Below are 19,658 nucleotides of genomic sequence, written 5' to 3' on the forward strand. Positions count from 1 at the left end.
ATGACATGAAAATGCCACTTCCAAGCACCCATCATCATCATCATCATCATCGTTTAAGGTCCGCTTTCCATGCTAGCATGGGTTGGACGATTTGACTGAGGACTGGTGGAACCCGAAGGCTACACCAGGCTCTAATCTGATTTGGCAGAGTTTCTACTGCTGGATGCCCTTCCTAATGCCAACCACTCTGAGAGTGTAGTGGGTGCTTTTACGTGTCACCGGCACGAAGGCCAGTCAGGCGATACTGGCAACGGCTATGCTCAAAATGGTGTATTTTATGTGCCACCCGCACAAGAGCCAGTCCAGGGGCACTGGCAACGATCTCGCTCGAAAGTCCTTACACATGCTTATATATCAATAACTCCCAATGGCCTCCGCCCCACCCCATCCCATCTCCAGACACTGTGCTGAGATGTGCACCACCAATACAAAGTGCAGAGGAATAACAAACATCAAATTCTGACTCAGTCCACTTTACCTGCTTTTGTTGTGACCACAGGTGTACAGAAATAAACTGGACAGTGGTGAGACTATAATATGTGCAGATAGTCAATTTGAACCTAAAACCATTCATCATTGCTTGAAGGAGAGTGAAGTATGGACTTCTTGTAATAAGTGATTGGGTATAAGTAGAGAGGTAGATCTGATGTGCTTTGTTGGTTGGTCAGTGTCTGATATGATGTAGGATGGCTTCATTGGGATTGGCCCAAGGTTACTCAATGACAACAACAATGACAAAATAGTAAAAAAAAAACAATAAATAGCAATTTTCATCCTGCAAGAAATATTAGCTAACAAACCCTCAAATAACACCCTACCATCTTGAGGAAGGGAAATGACACATTGAGATAATGCAATACTAGGGTAGCCTTTGTTTGAAAAATAGAAAATTAATATGACCGGATGGTCATAGCTGGAACATGTTTAGTCATAAGTCTGCTTGATATATAAGTATAAAAATGTATTATATTATATTATATATATATTATATATATTATGAGTAGTCAGAAAAATGATCATCCCTTGATACTGATCTCCACCCATATTTTCACTGGTGATTATCCCTCTACTTTGCCACCATATTATCTCCCTACCTGTCAACCCTATGTTTCACCCTCCTTATACATTGCACCTTCCTTCCTTCCTGTCTCTCTCTTTCTCTCTCTCTCTCTCTCTCTCTTCCCTCTTCACTCCTGCAGTTCACCCAATACCATGTCATTTCTGAGGCAAAACAACGAAAACATCATCAAGTAAAACAACAAGAACAACAAATATAATAACATGAAAAACATCAAAAGATTTCAAAACTGTACAACCTACCTAGTGCTGTGTGCCCTGAGGTATATTTAAGGATTTGACTGTAGGTTTTAGGAATGTTCCCTGGAGGGGGTTTGTAGCGAGTGAAGCTCATGAAACAATACCACTTGCACAAGTCCTTTCGATCAAACAGTGGTGACATCATGAGCTCCTTAGCGAAATATGTCCACAATTGTTGGCCTGTCATCTGTGAGGCCTCCTCAACTTGCAGCTTGCTTCGAAACAGGTGGCAAATCGGTTTGTTTGTATGCAGATCTGCCTCGATTTGAAATGTCTGTCGCTGGAAACCATGCTCCAGCAGTTTTTCGGCAGTGAATGTCTGAAGCAGTTGTGCAGCAAATGCAATTCGACGCAGTGCACTTTCAGCAGTGCAGTTCTCCCCTGAGGGTCCTTGGAACTCGCCACTGTCATCGGCACAGATGATGTAAACGGGACGCACGAAATGAGTAAAGTGAGGATTGATGAGAAACAAGGTGAGGATAAATTCCTCTGCTCCGAATTTGATGTGAACCAAGTTCTTTCCCAGTTCGAGATGAACCAGGGCCTTGAAACAGCCCTCCACTAGGAGCCAGCTGAGAGTCTTCCCAGATGCGCTGCTTTCGTTCCATACCTGCACTTGGCCGTCGAGTGAGGAAGAAGAAGAAGAAGAAAAGGAAGAAGGAGAAGAAGAAGAAGACTTTCCTGGTGCGGCTGAGACTACCTCTCCAACAAGAAGAGGTAAGGCAAAGGTCAGCTGTTCTCCATCGATGACATTGTGTACATGTATTACCATTCTTTGGTCCACGAGACAAGTAGAGGTTCACACACAATCTGCAACAAAATATAGAAAATGTATTAAGTTAAAGTTAACGACAAGGAAGAGAGCCAACAAAGAACAACAACAACAACAACAAAATAATTAATAATCAAATATAAGGAATATATAGGCGCAGGAGTGGCTGTGTGGTAAGTAGCTTGCTTACCAACCACATGGTTCCGGGTTCAGTCCCACTGCGTGGCACCTTGGGCAAGTGTCTTCTACTATAGCCTCAGGCCAACCAAAGCCTTGTGAGTGGATTTGGTAGACAGAAACTGAAAGAAGCCCGTCGTATATATGTATATATATATGTGTATGTGTGTGTTTGTTTGTCTGTGTTCGTCCCCCACAACATCGCTTGACAACCGATGCTGGTGTGTTTACGTCTCCGTAACTTAGCGGTTCGGCAAAAAGAGACCGATAGAATAAGTACTAGGCTTCCAAAGAACAAGTCCTGGAGTCGATTTGCTTGACTAAAGGCGGTGCTCCAGCATGGCCGCAGTCAAATGACTGAAACAAGTAAAAGAGTAAAAAGAGTATATGTGAAGGCACATGACCTAGTGGTTAAGATGCTGCACTCACAATTACAAGATCGAGCTTTCAATTCTCAGATGGTAGGGAATTGTGTTCTTGAGCAAAACACTTCATTTTATGCTGCTCCAGTCCACTCAGCTGCAAATGAGTAACCTTATGACAGGCTGGCATTCCATATTGGCCGGCCCAACTAGCCAACAGGATGACATCATTCAAAGGCTACAATGGCCAAGGAAGTGCATTGTAACCAGCGGTGCATAACGACATCTGATAGTATGATTGATACAATGGTAATGATTAAAATATAACAATTAATGTAGACAGAAATCTGAATTTATGTAACATATGTAAAGATGTTATATTGAAGATCAATACCATCACATCAATCTGTATTAGACAGGAACATAAAAAAAAGCATAAAAGTCAAACCAACAAGGAAGCCTACTCATTCTTGTTCAACCTGCTAGAAATAACAGCTAAATGTTCCTTGCATAGCATCTCATTCTCTTAACCTTTTAGCATTTAAAATGGCCATATCCAGACCCAGATATTTTACCTGTTTCATGTTCATATTGATTGCCTTTCTGTGACTTAACTCTTTAGCATTTAAACTGGCTACATCCAGCCAAAATATTCTACCTGTTTCATGTTCAAATCGGCTGGATCTGGGCTCTTGCAACTATCATCATCATCATTTAACGTCCGCTTTCCATGCTAGCATGGGTTGGACGATTTGACTGAGGACTGGTGAACCAGATGGCTACACCAAGCTCCAATCTGATTTGGCAGAGTTTCTACAGATTCTAAGAATACACAATTGCATCGTTAAACCTTATAAGCTATGACAGAATGCATGATTATTTCAAAACATAAGCAATCCATTTCACAGAGTAACCTAAAGGTTAAAGAGAAGAACACATAGTTCTAGTTAGACCTGGTCCAGCAGATCTGAGATCGAAAATGTACCAGGTCAAGCCTGTTATGCCATGAGTGGCATACAAGTTTTGCCGGATCACAAGGTTGACTTGTGGCTCAACAACAACAACAAAACATCATCGTTTCTATTTTGCTGCTCACCCACTGTCAGACATCCCTTACTCTCCCCATCACCACTCACTCCCAACACTCCTTCCCTCTCATTTCTACCCATCTTGTACCTTAAAGGCCCACTCTAACATCTCATCACAACTTATATAACTTCCAAGCTCCAAACCCCACCCTCTCTTCTAAAATGTAAGTCATCGTGTAGTTCCTCTCCAACAAGAAACCTGTTCTACACTGGTAACTTTTCTCTCATACTTTAACCCTCTTTACCCTTTCGTGTCCCGGCACAAAGTTCTCCCTCTACACTTGGGATTCATAGTTTTGCAAGCTATGTGGCAATCTCATTGGTACTGGTGGGAATGAACAAAATCCCCCAGTACATGTTATAAGGAATTTGGTGACAAGAACGGCATCCAGCTGTAGAAAAGCACACCTAACGAACAGTGGAGCATGATCCAGTCCTTGAGTGCACTGGATCCTCTCAAACTGTCCAATCCATGCCAGTATGGGACTTGGACATTAAGTTATGGAAATGATGATGATGATGATGCTGATATATATATGTATGTATGTAAATTCGACAACTGGCACCCATGCCAACGCCGTCTCCTTCATTGGACACGAAACACAGCTTGTGAAGACTTATTGGGGCAAGCGAAAGCGAAATCGGGATGGCACCTGTGCCCAGTGTCACCTTTCTGGCACTTGTGCCCGCAGCATGTATAAGGACTTTCGAGTGAGATCATTGCCAGTGCCCCTAGACTGGCTCTTGTGCAGGTGGCACATAAAATACACCATTTTGAGCGTGGCCGTTGCCAATACTGTCTGACTGGCCTTCGTGCTGGTGGCACATAAAAGCACCCTCTACACTCTCGGAGTGGTTGGCATTAGGAAGGGAATCCAGCTGTAGAAACTCTGCCAAATCAGATTGGAGCCTGGTGTAGCCTTCGGGCTCCACCAGTCCTCAGTCAAATCTTCCAACCCATGCTAGCATGGAAAGTGGACGTTAAACGATGATGATGGCGATAATGATGTATGTATGTATGTATTATGTATGTATGTATGATGTATGCATGCATGGACACACACACAAATGCACACACAGAAAATTAAAAAGGTCAAAGCACTCTGTTGTGTTTTTTAAATGTCTACAATTCAACCCTTAACAACAACAACAACAACAACAACAACAACAGCAGCAGCAGCAGCAGTAATGACAACAACAGCTAAAACAAAAACAACAAGAGTTGCTGCAATTACAACTTCAACAGAGACAATACCGACAGTGACAACAACAAGGACAGAGATGACAACCACAACAACGATAACAACGACATTAGCAGCGGGAGCAGTAGCAGCAGCAACATCAACAACAACTACACCATTGAAAAGAGAGATGGGTGTTTGGAAGATATATAACCTTTAAATGTCAAAGTTTAATAAATCCATATACAGCTATCCCTGTACATGTATGTGCACACACATACATACACACAAACAAATGATCCGCATATGCATATGTATAGAATGCGTGTTGTGTATATGTCTGTGTGTATATATTTATATATATATATGTATGTATGTATGTATGTATGTATGTATGTATGTGTGTGTAGAGAGAGAGAGAGAGAGAGGAAAATGTCTCCATGTAAAATGTAAATATGTATGTATACACATACATAGATATTCACATACCAACATGCATATATGTAAATATATATGGATACTTGTGTTTGTGTTTATATGTTCACATGCATATGTATACACACACACATACACACACACACACATATATGCACACACAAGTACTTGTAACAGTTTCAGAGACATAAAGTTTACTACTTTGATGTTTACATTGAAATTTTTTTTTATATAACGTTGGATCTTTGAAGTGCGTTCTGTGGTTTTGTGTTGCATTGGTCATTCAAGTACTACACTTCCTCATTGGCTGACCATGCATTCACAACAAGGAGCCATGGCAACTCATTTATAATACAGTACACAAAGTAATACTGGATAGAAAAAAAAACATTAGTTGATTATAGAATTTAAATAACAAGCCATAAAACATGAAAAGGATAACAATGGAAGCTTTTTCTAATAGCAAAATACAAATCTAATTAAATATAAAAATATTGTCCATGTCCCATGCTGAGATGGGGTAGATAGATTGAGTGAATCTGATGGGGCTGAGGACTTCATCAAGCTCCCGTGCCTGCTTTGGCATGGTTTCTATAAATTTCTGTCCCTCCTTAATGACCACCAGTATGGTTATTAGAATAGCCTCTCGAAAAAGATCATTTAGAGTACTTCCAATCCCACCCTGTAACAGTCCAGGATAGAGGAGGTCCTTCAGATCTTTAACTGCTCATCTAAGAGAGGGTTGCTATTGTTGGCACTCCATCGCTTACGACGTCAAGGGTTCCAGTTGATCCAATCAACGGAACAGCCTGCTCGTGAAATTAACGGGCGAGTGGCTGAGCACTCCACAGACACGTGTACCCTTAACGTAGTTCTCGGGGATATTCAGCATGACACAGAGTGTGACAAGGCTGACCCTTTGAATTACAAGCACAACAGAAACAGGAAGAAAGAGTAAGAGAAAGTTGCGGTGGAAGAGTACAGCAGGGTTCGCTACCATCCCCTGCCGGAGCCTCGTGGAGCTTTAGGTGTTTTCGCTCAATAAACACTCACAACGCCCGGTCTGGGAATCGGAATCGCGATCCTATGACTGTGAGTCCGCTACCCTAACCACTGGGCCATTGCACCTCCACTAAGAGAAGGTAACTCATCCATACAAATCCTGCCTCTTGATAACTACTAAGCTCATGGCCCTTGTGCACCAGACCAACACAACTCCAAAGAATAAGAGAAAAGGGCACCAAACACTTTACAGCATGTACAGGGGCCTTTTTTAATGCCACCAACACTAGTGAGATTACTATGCAACTTGTAAGACTATGAACCCTGAGCGGGGAGAGGTAATTCATGCTAGGCGAATAAGGAGTAGAGATGGGGTAAGTATGAGAGAAAAATGATAGAACAGAATAGGTTTTTTTTTGCTGGAGTGGAGCTATATGACAACTTAGATTTTAGAAGAGAAGGTTGAGGGGAGCTGGAGAGCTATTGTAAAAAGGGGAAAAAAAAATTATAGTATCATGAAATCTACCAGGCATTACCATTTAATTATTTAAAATCCATCTTTGATGATTTTATCAGTTATAGCAATATTTGCAAAACTTTTTGTAACTGATTGTAGAATATGTGGCCTAAATGCTATTACAATAGTTTGATATGAAAATGGCTTAGAAATGTCAGTGCCAAATCAATTCAAACATAACAGACTAATATAGGAACAAGACAAATATATACCTATACATATATACATACATTCATATATGTGCATGCATGTATATACACACACACATGCATACACATAGATGTATATGCATAAATATGTATATGAATATATATATACATATACATAATATGCATATACATATAACTACATATACATGCATACATATATAAACATACATGTGTGTGTGTGTACAACTACAAATTTGCAAGTACTCACACACAACATACATACATACATACATATACACAAACACATACAGATGTATATATATATATATATATATATATATATATATATATATATATGAAGCATGTGTTGAGTTTGTGATTTCCTAGCTCAGCCTTTGATATGTCACACTTCTGTGACCAGGATATATAACGGCATTTAGTATTCATAGTGCGACAGAAGTCGGCTTACGTCTAAGACCAGACCAATTTTGTAATTGTCATCATGATCGTGTCTGCCACCACCACCACCACAACAACAACAACAACAAAAACAACATCAACAACAACAACAACAACAACAACAACATCAACTACTATCATCATAATCCTTGAAACTGCCATCATCATCACAACAGCACCCACCACCATCACCACCACATGTAACTCTATCACTAATGCAATGATCGAAAATTCACAGCTTCACTCCACACCACCACCACCACCAATATCAAAACCATCATGGCCACCACCACCACCACCACCACCACCACCACCATCGCCACCACCACTGTCACTACTACCACCACCATATCATCAATATTACCACCACCATACCATCACCACCACCAATACTACTACTACCACAACTCCATCATGCTCTACCATCACTGCCACTGCTACCACAGTGATGGAAAATTCATGGCTTCACCCCTACACTTCTCCCTCTTGCCCAATTATATTACAAACCAATAAAGACAGATCTGCAAGGTCCATGACTTGCTAGAAATAGCAGCTAAATCTCCTGCGAATAATATTTCAATCATTTTGACTATAAAGAAGAGAACCATTGGGTAAATACAGTCATACATAAACCTAAAAGATTTTTAAAACTTCCCTCTCTACCCCTTCTCCGCATCCACCATCCTGCCCCCCCCCCCCCCGCCCCCGGAGGAGAGTCAAGACTCCAATGCTTTTGATTTACTTTGATTCTCACATGCATCCTCAAATCACAGCTGGCTAGGGACAGCCGGGGTGGGTAAGGGGTGAGCTAGATGACAAGAAAAAACATCAAATCGAAAGTGTGTTGTGTGTGTGTTGCGGGGTGGGGGAGGTCGCTCCCCACCTCCCCTCCCGCCTTTCCTCCATCTGGAGTATCTTATCACACCACCCTTACTAACCCTTCCCTCGCTCACCATCGCACAATAGCTTGCTCATCTTATAAAACTAGGTCAAGCAGAAGTGATTTAAATAGGTCGAGCAGAAGTGATTTAAATAGGCCACAGGACATGGTTCACCAGTACTTAACCAAACACACTCACACACACACCCCAAGTGAGGTATCCTTATTTCTGAATGAATGATTGGAAAGGGAAAAAAAGGGCAATGTATATTCACCCTAATTGATAATCATAGGCTATATTGTTGTTGTTATTGTTGTTGTTGAGGTGGTGAGCTGGCAGAATCGTTAGCACACTGGGCAAAATGCTTAGTGGCATTTCGTCTCTTTTAACATTCTGAGTTCAAATTCCGCTGAGGTTGACTTTGCCTTTCAGCCTCTTGGGGTCGTTAGATTAAGTACCAGTCAAGTACTGAGGTTGATGAAATCAACTATCTCCCTTTACACAAATTCCAGGCCTTGTGCTTATAAATAGAAAGGATTATTGGCGTTGTTGAAGATGGTGAGCAGGTAGATTCATTAGCACACAGGACAAAATGCTTAACAACATTTCCCCTGTCTTTATGTTCTGAGTTCAAATTCTGCTGAGGTTGACTCTGCTTTTCATCCTTCCAGGGTCAATAAAATAAGTACCAGACATATACTGGAATTGTTGTAATTGACTTTCCCCCTCCCCTCAAAAACTACTGGCCCTGGGCCAAAATTTGAAATTGTTGTTGGTGTTGTTTACCTTCCTTTCTACCTACTCCAATCAGCCCTGACTGAACAGATTTATAATTATGATTAAAGGCAATCCAATTGTGACCATTCCATCGTTTTCATGTGTGTAGAGAAATTCAGAACCACATTATCTAGCATGTTCTTTTCTAAGATGAGAGAGTGTAATTTGAGAGAGAATGAGAGAAACGTGGCTGCTATTTCTTGCACATTGGGTGACAGTGAAGAAACTTTCAAGGTCCATGAGGCACAGGTTCAAATTCCATTGCAGTAGTCACTTTACAGTTGTTGCTGTTGTTGTGGGTGTTGCTTAACCATTCAGTTACTACATTTCTCTTCAAATATACTAACTTTATTTTCATTAATTTTAAAAACAATGAAAAATTTAATAAAATTACATTGTCATTATTAAAATGATGTTTGGAACATAAATTAACATGAAATTTTAATATGATGCTTTAATTCACATCATTTTAAAACAGGAACATTTTATTATAGAACCGGGTCTGTTCCAGGTGGGTTAATATCAAAAGGGACCACTCCAAATCAGCCCCTGTCTATGCCAGACTATCGTCCATCTAAAGTCATCCCAGCTGTGACAATTCCATCCTTTTATGTATATTATAAAGTAACTGGTTGCTATTTCTAGCAGGCTGAATGGCCCAACCACACAGAAACTCCCTCATTGGTTCATTTACAATTTCTTTTATTCTGAAAACTATATATGAGGAGGTGGGGAGGTGGTGGAGGAAGAAAGATTGATTGGGAGAAGGAAGGGGAGAACATGGAAAAATGTGAAGACAGAAGCAGGGAGTAAAAGAAAAACAGATTGGAAGAGAGTAAGATAGAGGAGGGGGTGGAGAGAGTGAGGGATAAAATGAGAGAGGAAGAGAGTGAGTAGTTGAATCAAAGTAGTAGCTAAACCTTACACTAATATGCTCCCAGTGATGGACCCTTGATATACAGTGAGTCCCAATCTTTCCACTGCCAATGATTCCTTCTTTTACTGAAAGGAATTTTTCCATGGAGCCCAGGTTTTTGTAAAGGTCTCTCTAATCAACAAGATGATTGTACTAACAAAAAAACCTTTTTCTCAGTTTCATTCGCAGGAGTGGCTGTGTGGTAAGTAGCTTGCTTACCAACCACATGGTCCGGGGTTCAGTCCCACTGCGTGGCACCTTGGGCAAGTGTCTTCTACTATAGCCTCGGGCCGACCAAAGCCTCGTGAGTGGATTTGGTAGACGGAAACTGAAAGAAGCCCATCGTATATATGTATATATATATATATGTATGTGTGTGTTTGTGTGTCTGTGTTTGTCCCCACCCACCATCGCTTGACAACCGATGCTGGTGTGTTTACGTCCCCGTAACTTAGCGGTTCGGCAAAAAGAGACTGATAGAATAAGTACTAGGCCTCCAAAGAATAAGTCCTGGGGTCGATCTGCTTGACTAAAGGCGGTGCTCCAGCATGGCCACAGTCAAAATGACTGAAACAAGTAAAAGAGTAAAAGAGTAATTAAAATATGTTTGTAAGTGAATAATTAAATGTGGCAGGGCAACTATACCCCATATATTGCAGCCTTTCAAAAATGGCCCCATTTAATTTAAATGAATTTTCTTATGGAGCCCAGGTTTTGAAATGGACCTATCTGATCAACAAGATGATTTTAGTAACAATATCTTCTGCTTAGTCTCATCCCTCAGTTCAAAGATATATATATAGGTAAATGGTTATATGTAACTGAGCAATTCTACATTGTGACGGTGAAGGTGCATGGCCCAGTGCTTTAGGTGTTGCACTTATGATTGCTGATCGTGGGTTCAATTCCTGGACAGGGGAGTGCATTGTGTTTTTCAGAAAAACACTTCATTTCATGTTGCTCTGCAGGTAGGAAGGTGACAACAGGAACCTGAGATAAACAATGACCCCCCACACCCATACACAGATATATATACATACATATACAGAATGACATATGTGCATACACATACATGCACACATATGTACATATGTATATACATACAAACATGTATGTGAATACGAACACACATACACATGTGCATACATAGAAACGTACACATACTGGTTGATAGGGGAGTCTCTACATGTTAACTTAAAACTGCTAAACACAGCAGCAAAATCTTCATCAAATCACATGGTAGAGTCTTTAAAATGGTAGGAAGCATTGAATTATGTAATCCTAGATATACGATGTCAACTTGACCAGGGCTGACCTGATGGACTATGGCTAAACAACAACAGCAATAACAGCAATACATGAGGAAATCTCAAAAATATTTCAAAAACCAGCTGACCCATGTTAGCATGAGTGTGAGAAAGAAATCATTGGCATGTCAGCAGATATGCTTTACAGTATATCTTCCAGCTCTCTAAATTCTGAGATCAAATCCCACCTGACTGAAGAAGGCAACGGGAAACCACTCTCATATTCATCCCAAATCTAGTCATGGTAGCCTAAGTTTCAGTAATCTACTTAACAGTAGCAGGGGAGGGTATGGACCCTCCCAGGTTGTACAGAGAGTGCTGGAGAAAGTTCACATGTGTAGGACCTGCTTAAGGGCAGGCTACCACAGGACTATATTTGGCAAATATACATTGTATACTGCAACCTTTTAGTGGACCCTATTTAAATGTCTAAACAGATTTTGAACAGATACAATGGGTTTCTTTCAGCTTTTGTCTTGGGCTAAAGTAGATGATGTGGAGGCGCAATGGCCCAGTGGTTAGGGCAGTGGACTCGCAGTCATAGGATCGTGGTTTCGATTCCTAAACCGGGCGTCGTGAGTGTTTATTGAGCGAAAACACCTAAAGCTCCACGAGGCTCTGGCAGGGGATGGTGGCGGACCCTGCTGTACTCTTTCACCACAACTTTCTCTCGCTCTTACTTCCTGTTTCTGTTGTGCCTGTAATTTAAAGGGTCAGCCTTGTCACACTGTGTCACGCTGAATATCCCCGAGAACTACGTTAAGGGTACACGTGTCTGTGGAGTGCCCAGCCATTTGCATGTTAATTTCACGAGCAGGCTGTTCCGTTGATCGGATCAACTGGAACCCTCGACGTTGTAAGTGACAGAGTGCCAACAACAACAACAACAACAACAAAAAGTAGATGACACTTACTCAAGGTGCCATGCTGTGGAACTGAACCTGAAGCACCATGGTTGGGAAGCAAACTTCTTAACCACACTGATGAGGGCAAAGAGAGAGATTTTTGAGACTGGTTGAGTCTTTGAAACACAAAAAAAACAACAACAAAAGCAAACAAAAAAACCACTGTATGTTAGAATACTTGTAAAACTTGTTCTATAATAAGGTGAGAGAAAAAAAAAAAAAAAAAAAAAGAGTATGTGAGGGTAGAAGGTAGTGGGTGTGATGTAATTGTGGTTGCAGTAATTACAGTTCTGAACTTCAGAATTTAAATCCAGACAATAGCTGTTGCTGCTGCTCTTTTTATTGTTCATGGTTTTCTTTTTGCAATTATTTATTATTTTTCTGGGTTTTTTTTTTAATACTCATGCTAACATGGGTCAACAGGTTTGTGAAATTTTTTTGAGATTTCCTTATTCATTATTGCATTTATTGCTGTTTAGCCATACTTCACCAGGTCAGCCCTGGCCAAGATGACATTGTGTATCTTGGATTACACATTCAATGGTTCCTAGCATTTTAAAGACATTAACAAATGGTTTGAGGAGATTTTGCTACTGTGTCTAGCAGGTTTGAGTTAACATGTAGAGACATCCTTATCAACAAGTGTGCATGTGTGTGCATTTGTATGTACATACAAGTGTGTGTGAATTTATGTTTGTGTGTATATACACCTCTCAGCATTCACTATTTTCCTCTCGTTCTGGTCTAACGACCCCGCCCCATGTTTGTTTTCATTTGGTTTCCTTGTATATCTCTACTGTCCTGTTTCTATTCCCAACTCTGACCCTCCATAAATCCTAAATTTTATTTTAAAATTCATGGGAGCAACTGTCTTTAAAGACTCATATTGTCTTTGAAGGCTTGAAATGGAGAGTGAATGGACGGCCAACAACTGATGAGGGGTCTTTTCTCTGTTTTTACTTATTCTGTTTTCCATTTTTTCTCATTCACGTATTTCACTTGTTTTTCTCTCATTTGTTTACATATTTCATGTTATTTGCACTGCTGGTGACGTCCTGTGCCCATGTGTGCATGTGTATATATGTATGTGCATGTGCATATATATATGTGCATGTATAATGTATATATATATTATATATTATTTTTTATCACATATACATATGTGCATGTGTGAATGAATTTATGTATGTATATATATTAGAGTGCAATGGGTAAACTGTCACCATTTTATATTTTTAATTTCATGCATGCACGTTGTTTCTATTTGATTTTGTTGACTACATAGTATAGTAGGGTCAGTTGGGCACTGTCTGTGAGAAAGATAAACTGAAGGCAAGGATTATGGCAGCATTCACTAACTTAAACAAGGAGACTGTCCAGAAGAGTTGCAGGTGATTCCAGAGTCATCTAGAGGCCATGGTTGAAGCCAATGGTGATTTTATTGAATAAATTTACTTCTTAGTGTTTCAAGATATTTTTATGTAATTTTGGTCAATATATCTGTTAAAATGAGATGTCATTATTTTCATTTTTGCATAGTTTAGATGACAATTTATTCCCTGCATCCTGTATATATATATATATATATATATATATATATATATACTCTTTTACTCTTTTACTTGTGTCAGTCATTTGACTGCGGCCATGCTGGAGCACCGCCTTTAGTTGAGCAAATCAACCCCGGGACTTATTCTTTAGAAGTTTACTACTTATTCTACCGGTCTCTTTAGCCGAACCGCTAAGTTACAGGGACATAAACACAACAGCATCGGTTGTCAAGTGATGCTGGAGGGACAAACACAGACACACAAACATATACACACACATACATACATACATACATATATATATATATATATATATATATATACCACAGGCTTCTTTCAGTTTCCGTCTACCAAATCCACTCACAAGGCTTTGGTCGGCCCAAGGCTATAGTAGAAGACACTTGCCCATGGTGCCACGCAGTGGGACTGAACCCGGAACCATGTGGTTGGTAAGCAAGCTACTTACCACACAACCACTCCAGTGCCTATATATATATATATATATATATATATATATATATATATATATATATATATATATATAGCGAAATAAACTTATAAGCACAAATTAAATTTCACAGATACATAACCTCACAATACACACACACTCACACACACAAAGACATGGACAGACAGACAGGCAGACAGATACAAAGGCAGTCAGCTGTCTGCAAGAGAGGTGACTTTACTAAAATGTCATTGAGTCAACTCACCTCCTACAACAAATGAATAAATAAATAAATAAATAAAATAAATATACAAGGACAGATAAAAAAAACAACAAAAGACAAAACAATATGAAACAACAAGAAAAAAAAGCCAAATGGCTTCCAAATTTGCAGGGTTTCACTCCAATCCCTCCTTCCCACGCTACCCTGTTCCTGACTCCTTCCTCTGTAATTAATGAGCAGAACAGTTGACAACAATAACAGCAACAACAAGAATAATACCAACAATGGCAGTGATGTACAGTTACCACTGTAGAAGAACCAAATAAAAGACAATAAAATAACAACTACAAACACACACACACATGCACACACACACACACACACACACACACACACACACACACACACAGAGAAATGTAGGAGCAGTTGCACATACACAAACATACATGCAAGCACGGCTGTGTGGCTAAGTACACACACACACACACACACTCATGCGCACACATGCACACACACACACACACACACACACACACATATATGCACATAATGGATTCAAATTTTGGCAGAAGGCCAGCAAGTTTGGGGAGAGGGAATTAAATTGATTACATCGACCCCAGTACTCAACTGGTACTTATTTCATTGATCCTGAAAAGATGCAAGGCAAAGTAGACTTTGGCGAAATTTGAACCCAGAATGTAAAAATTTGAACCCAGAATTAGAGTCAAAACTGACAGAAACAAAACTCTGTCAGTTTTGACTCTAATTCACCTGAATTACCTGCTCATTGAATAAGCATTTACATGGCTGAGTACTTCACAGACATGTGTACTATTAGTGCAATTCTCAAGCAAAATTGGTGTAACACAGTGTGACATTATCAGACCTTTTAATTACAGGTATAAACTATTTATCAGGCTTTCTTGTAGCTGCCTTCTATATGATTCCATTCAAAAGGCTTGGGACGACTCAGGGTTGTAATAAAAGATACTTGCTTGAGATGCCCTGCAGTGGGGTTGAATCTGGGATCTCATGATTTCAAAATGAATTTCTTGACCATTCAACGATTTCAGAATCTGGAACCATGTTCTTGGGATGCAAACTTCTTACCATGCAGCCATTCCAACACTTTGAAGGCAAGTCTGAAAATACCAGTGCCTTTAGACATGCCTGTGCTTATAGCCATGTCTGTACCTATAGTAATGCCTATGCCTATGAGCTAGGCCTACCTGTAGCCATTGTTGAGCCTATAAGCCTTCCCTACACTTATAGCTAAGGCAGCACCCATAGCTATAACTGCCTGTAGCCATGCCTGCACCTATAGCCATACCTGTGGCCAGAAGTCACACCTGTGTCTATAACCATATCTGTATATATAGCCATGCTTGCACCTGTAAGTTACACCTGTGCCTATAACAATGCTATAGCCATGCTATAGTCATGCCTATAGCCATACCTGTAATCATAAGCCACACCTGTGTCTATAGCCACTCCTGAACATATAAGCCATGTCTACGTGGTCTGATCAATAAGTATCCGTACTGTTGCTATAGTAGCGAAGCTAAAACATGCAGAGTGAAGCCACTTGGCAAAGATTCTCCTTGGACTTTATTGTGAATGCATACTGAGTTTTAACGTTCTAACTCACTTCCATTGTTTACATCAGTGCTTGGAAGAAAGGTGTGTAGCATGTGATCATCACATTGACTGTAACAGAGGAAGTTGTCATGGTGACACCTGCTCAGAGGCCTACGCAAAGTTGCAGAAAGTGTATGGAGAGGAGTGTATGTTGCTGCATAGAAGTGTACAAGTGGTTCAGACGTTTCCAAGAGGGCTGAAAAAATGTTGATATTGATAAATGTTCAGGGTGACCCACAACTAGCAGAACTAAGAAAAACATCACAGATGTGCTTGCAGTTGTCAGAGGAAATCGTTGAATCACCTTCCATGAGTTATCAGAGGATGTGCAGATTAGTTACGGTTCAGTTCAATCCAACATCACTGAAGTTTTGGGTCTGAGATGCGTGTCTGCCAAGTTTGTGCTAAAACTGCTTTCAGCTAACCAAAAAGACACTCAGGTTTCGGTTGTACAAGATCTCCTTGATTGTGTCGAGAACGATGAAAACTTTTTGTAAACTTTGTGTAGGCCTCTGAGCAGGTATCGCCAAGCTTTTGGCAAAATTTGATGCAGATTCTCTGCTCAACTTTCTGTCATGGTCAATGCAATGATTACATGCTACACACCTTCCTTCCAAGCACTGTTGTAAACAGTGGAAGCGAGCTAGAATGTTAAAACTTAGTCCAGATGCACAGCCAAGTTCAGGTTCAATCTTTGCCAGACAGCTTTACTCTGCATACATTAGCTTCGTTACTATGTCAACAGTCAGGATACTTATCGATCAGACCACATATACCTGTAGCTATGCTTGAGCCTATAGCCACGCTTGTGTCTATAGCCATTTTTGTGCCTATAACCATTCCTGTATAACCATCCTTGTAGCCATGCCAGTGCTTACAGCCAAGCTTGCACCTATATCCATACCTACACCTACAAGTCGTGTCTGTGCCTATACTAAGGCCTGTGTCTGTAGCATACCTGTGTTTATAACCATGCATATGCCTATAACCATGCTTGTACTTATAGTGATGCCTTGCACTTATAAACCACATCTATATTGCTTCTTGTGCTTATAACTATGTCTGTGTTCGTAGCCATGCCAGCACCTATAAGCCATGCCAATACTCATAAGCCATGTCTGTGCATGTAGCTTAACATACAGAAGGGCTTCTGAATAATTTTTCTGAATCAAAATTTATTGAGAAATCATTGGTCACCACAAGGCTACATAAGAAAGCAAACAGCACAAATATTAAACCCGCAAACTCATGGATACCAAGCGAATTACTTAACTAGGCAGCAACACCATGCCTGCATATAAAGATGTAACATATTAAATCAAAAAGACAAATTGGCATGTGGATTGAAGTCTAAATAACAGCTCATCTGCAATTACATACCCTGAACACATGGATATGTATCCTTCTACCAGCCCCTTTGCACATCACCTCCTACCAATATATTTCTTCAGGACCTCATTCTCTTTCTCTCTTTCTTCTCCCCCTCCCCTCTCACACACACACGTACAGACACATAATGAAAAACTAAGTTGTTTTACAAGTATTTTAACTGTCTCATAGCTTCCTCACCTGCGTTCTACACACACAAACAAACACATGTGCCCATGCACACAGACACACATACACAAACATGCGCCATCTTCATACTCATTACTTACAATCAGTCAGGCATACACAGGTACATACATTCATACATACATACATGCATGCATGCATGCATACATACATACATACACACACACGCTTATTCATTCATACTTACCAATCCCTCTTACACACACACACACCTACAGGCACAGACACACACAAACACCTCCCTGATGATAAACTCTCCACCCTGCCATGCAGAGTCATTTTAAAAGACATATGCATACACACACACACATACATATATATACATACATACATACATATATATATATATATATATATATATATATATATATATATATATATATACACACATGCACGTTCATGTGCACATGTATTCAAACATACATACACACACATACATACAAACACACAACAGACAAGGACAATAGTGTCTACTCCAGAGGTGACTTCATTAAAAATAGACACCTCATCACCCTCGACACTGCCAACGCCAACGGCGCCACCACCACCACTGCCAACACCACCAAAGAAGTAGTGTCATTGAGTCAACCACCTCTACTCACTCCCCACAAGCCATCACCTCCTCCTCCTCCTCCTTGTCCTAACCAATCAACTAACCAAAGAATAAATAAATAAACAGCTAGAAGTAAGAATAGAAAAACAATTATACAAAAAAAAACCCAATAAAAACAAGGACAACAATAGCTTCTGTTAACCCCCCCCCCCTCCTCTCTGCTCTTTCCAAATCACACAGACACACTAACACCTACTGGCTCTGTAATTAAAGGTGTAGGTGCGGATGTGTGGAGCACTGTGGTGAGTAAACATGACACCTAATCGCATCAGCAACAACACCAACAACAACAGCAATAACAGTAGAAATCTCTACGGTGGAAGAAAGGGGTTATTTGACCTGCTAGAAATAACAACGAAATCACACACATATTACAGTTTACCATCTTGCTAAAAAACAAAACAGGAAGGATCTCTGGCAGAACAAGAATTAATATTGACTTAGATAATTCTCAATTTTGCAACTCCAAAGGACAAAAATAACAAAAAAAATTTTTTTTAATAAGCAGACATTGTTGTATAGTAATGAAACTTCACTTTGCAAGTATTTTGGTCAAGGTTGAGTCCCACTGTGTGGCACCTTGGGCAAATGCCTTCTACTATGGCCCCAAGACATGTGAGTGAAATTTAGTAAAGAGAAAACATATGGAAGCCTGTTGTGTATTATATATATCAGTTGCAAACAGAAGTGTTGTTCACTAAGTGTTGTAGGGGCCAATTTGTTCAACTAAACCCTTCAAGGCAATACCCCAACATGTCTGCAGTCCAATGACTGAAACAAGTAAAAGATAAATGATATGTATATATATATATATATATATATATATATATGTATATATCTATATATATATAAACATACATATATATATCTATGTATATATCTATATATATATATACACATACATACATACATTCATACATACATGTATGTATATAAATATATATATGTATGTATATATATATATATATATATATATATATATATATATATATATATATATACACACATACATACATGTATGTATGCATGTATATAAATATATATTTGTATGTATGTATATATATATGAAAGCAATCGAGATCATGAAGATTTTGTGCCCAGATAAGACAAACTACTGTGCAACTTGAGGTGAGATATATTTGCACTGTTTCTAATGCAAATTCCAACCAGCACTCAAGACTCAAAAGCCACTTAAGTGCTCATACATGGAAAAAGCAAATTTGATAAAGAGTGGTTAAGCTTTGAATAAGAGCTGACAATCTCTCTCCCTCTCCCCCTTCTCTTTCTCTGTCTTTGCATTTCTTTTTGCTCCCCTAACTGGTTGACAAGTGGTGTTGCTTGGTTTATATCCCTGCAACTCAGAGTT

At 39.7% G+C, this 19,658-nt stretch overlaps 1 protein-coding gene across 3 annotated transcripts in view; it reads right to left on the reverse strand.

Annotated features, from left to right (window-relative positions):
- The window catches only part of LOC106882750 (uncharacterized), a 176,212-nt gene that overhangs the window by 76,167 nt on the left and 80,387 nt on the right, over positions 1-19,658 (reverse strand). For all 3 annotated transcript variants that reach the window (XM_089341209.1, XM_014933526.3, XM_014933525.3), the window contains exon 2: positions 1,321-2,127. In XM_089341209.1, the coding sequence (XP_089197335.1) occupies positions 1,321-2,089 (769 nt within the window). In that variant the 5' untranslated portion in view covers positions 2,090-2,127. The remainder of the gene's footprint in view (positions 1-1,320; positions 2,128-19,658) is intronic.

Source organism: Octopus bimaculoides, chromosome 24, assembly GCF_046866305.1.
Source record: "Octopus bimaculoides isolate indiv1 chromosome 24, ASM4686630v1, whole genome shotgun sequence".
Lineage (NCBI taxonomy): Eukaryota > Metazoa > Mollusca > Cephalopoda > Octopoda > Octopodidae > Octopus > Octopus bimaculoides.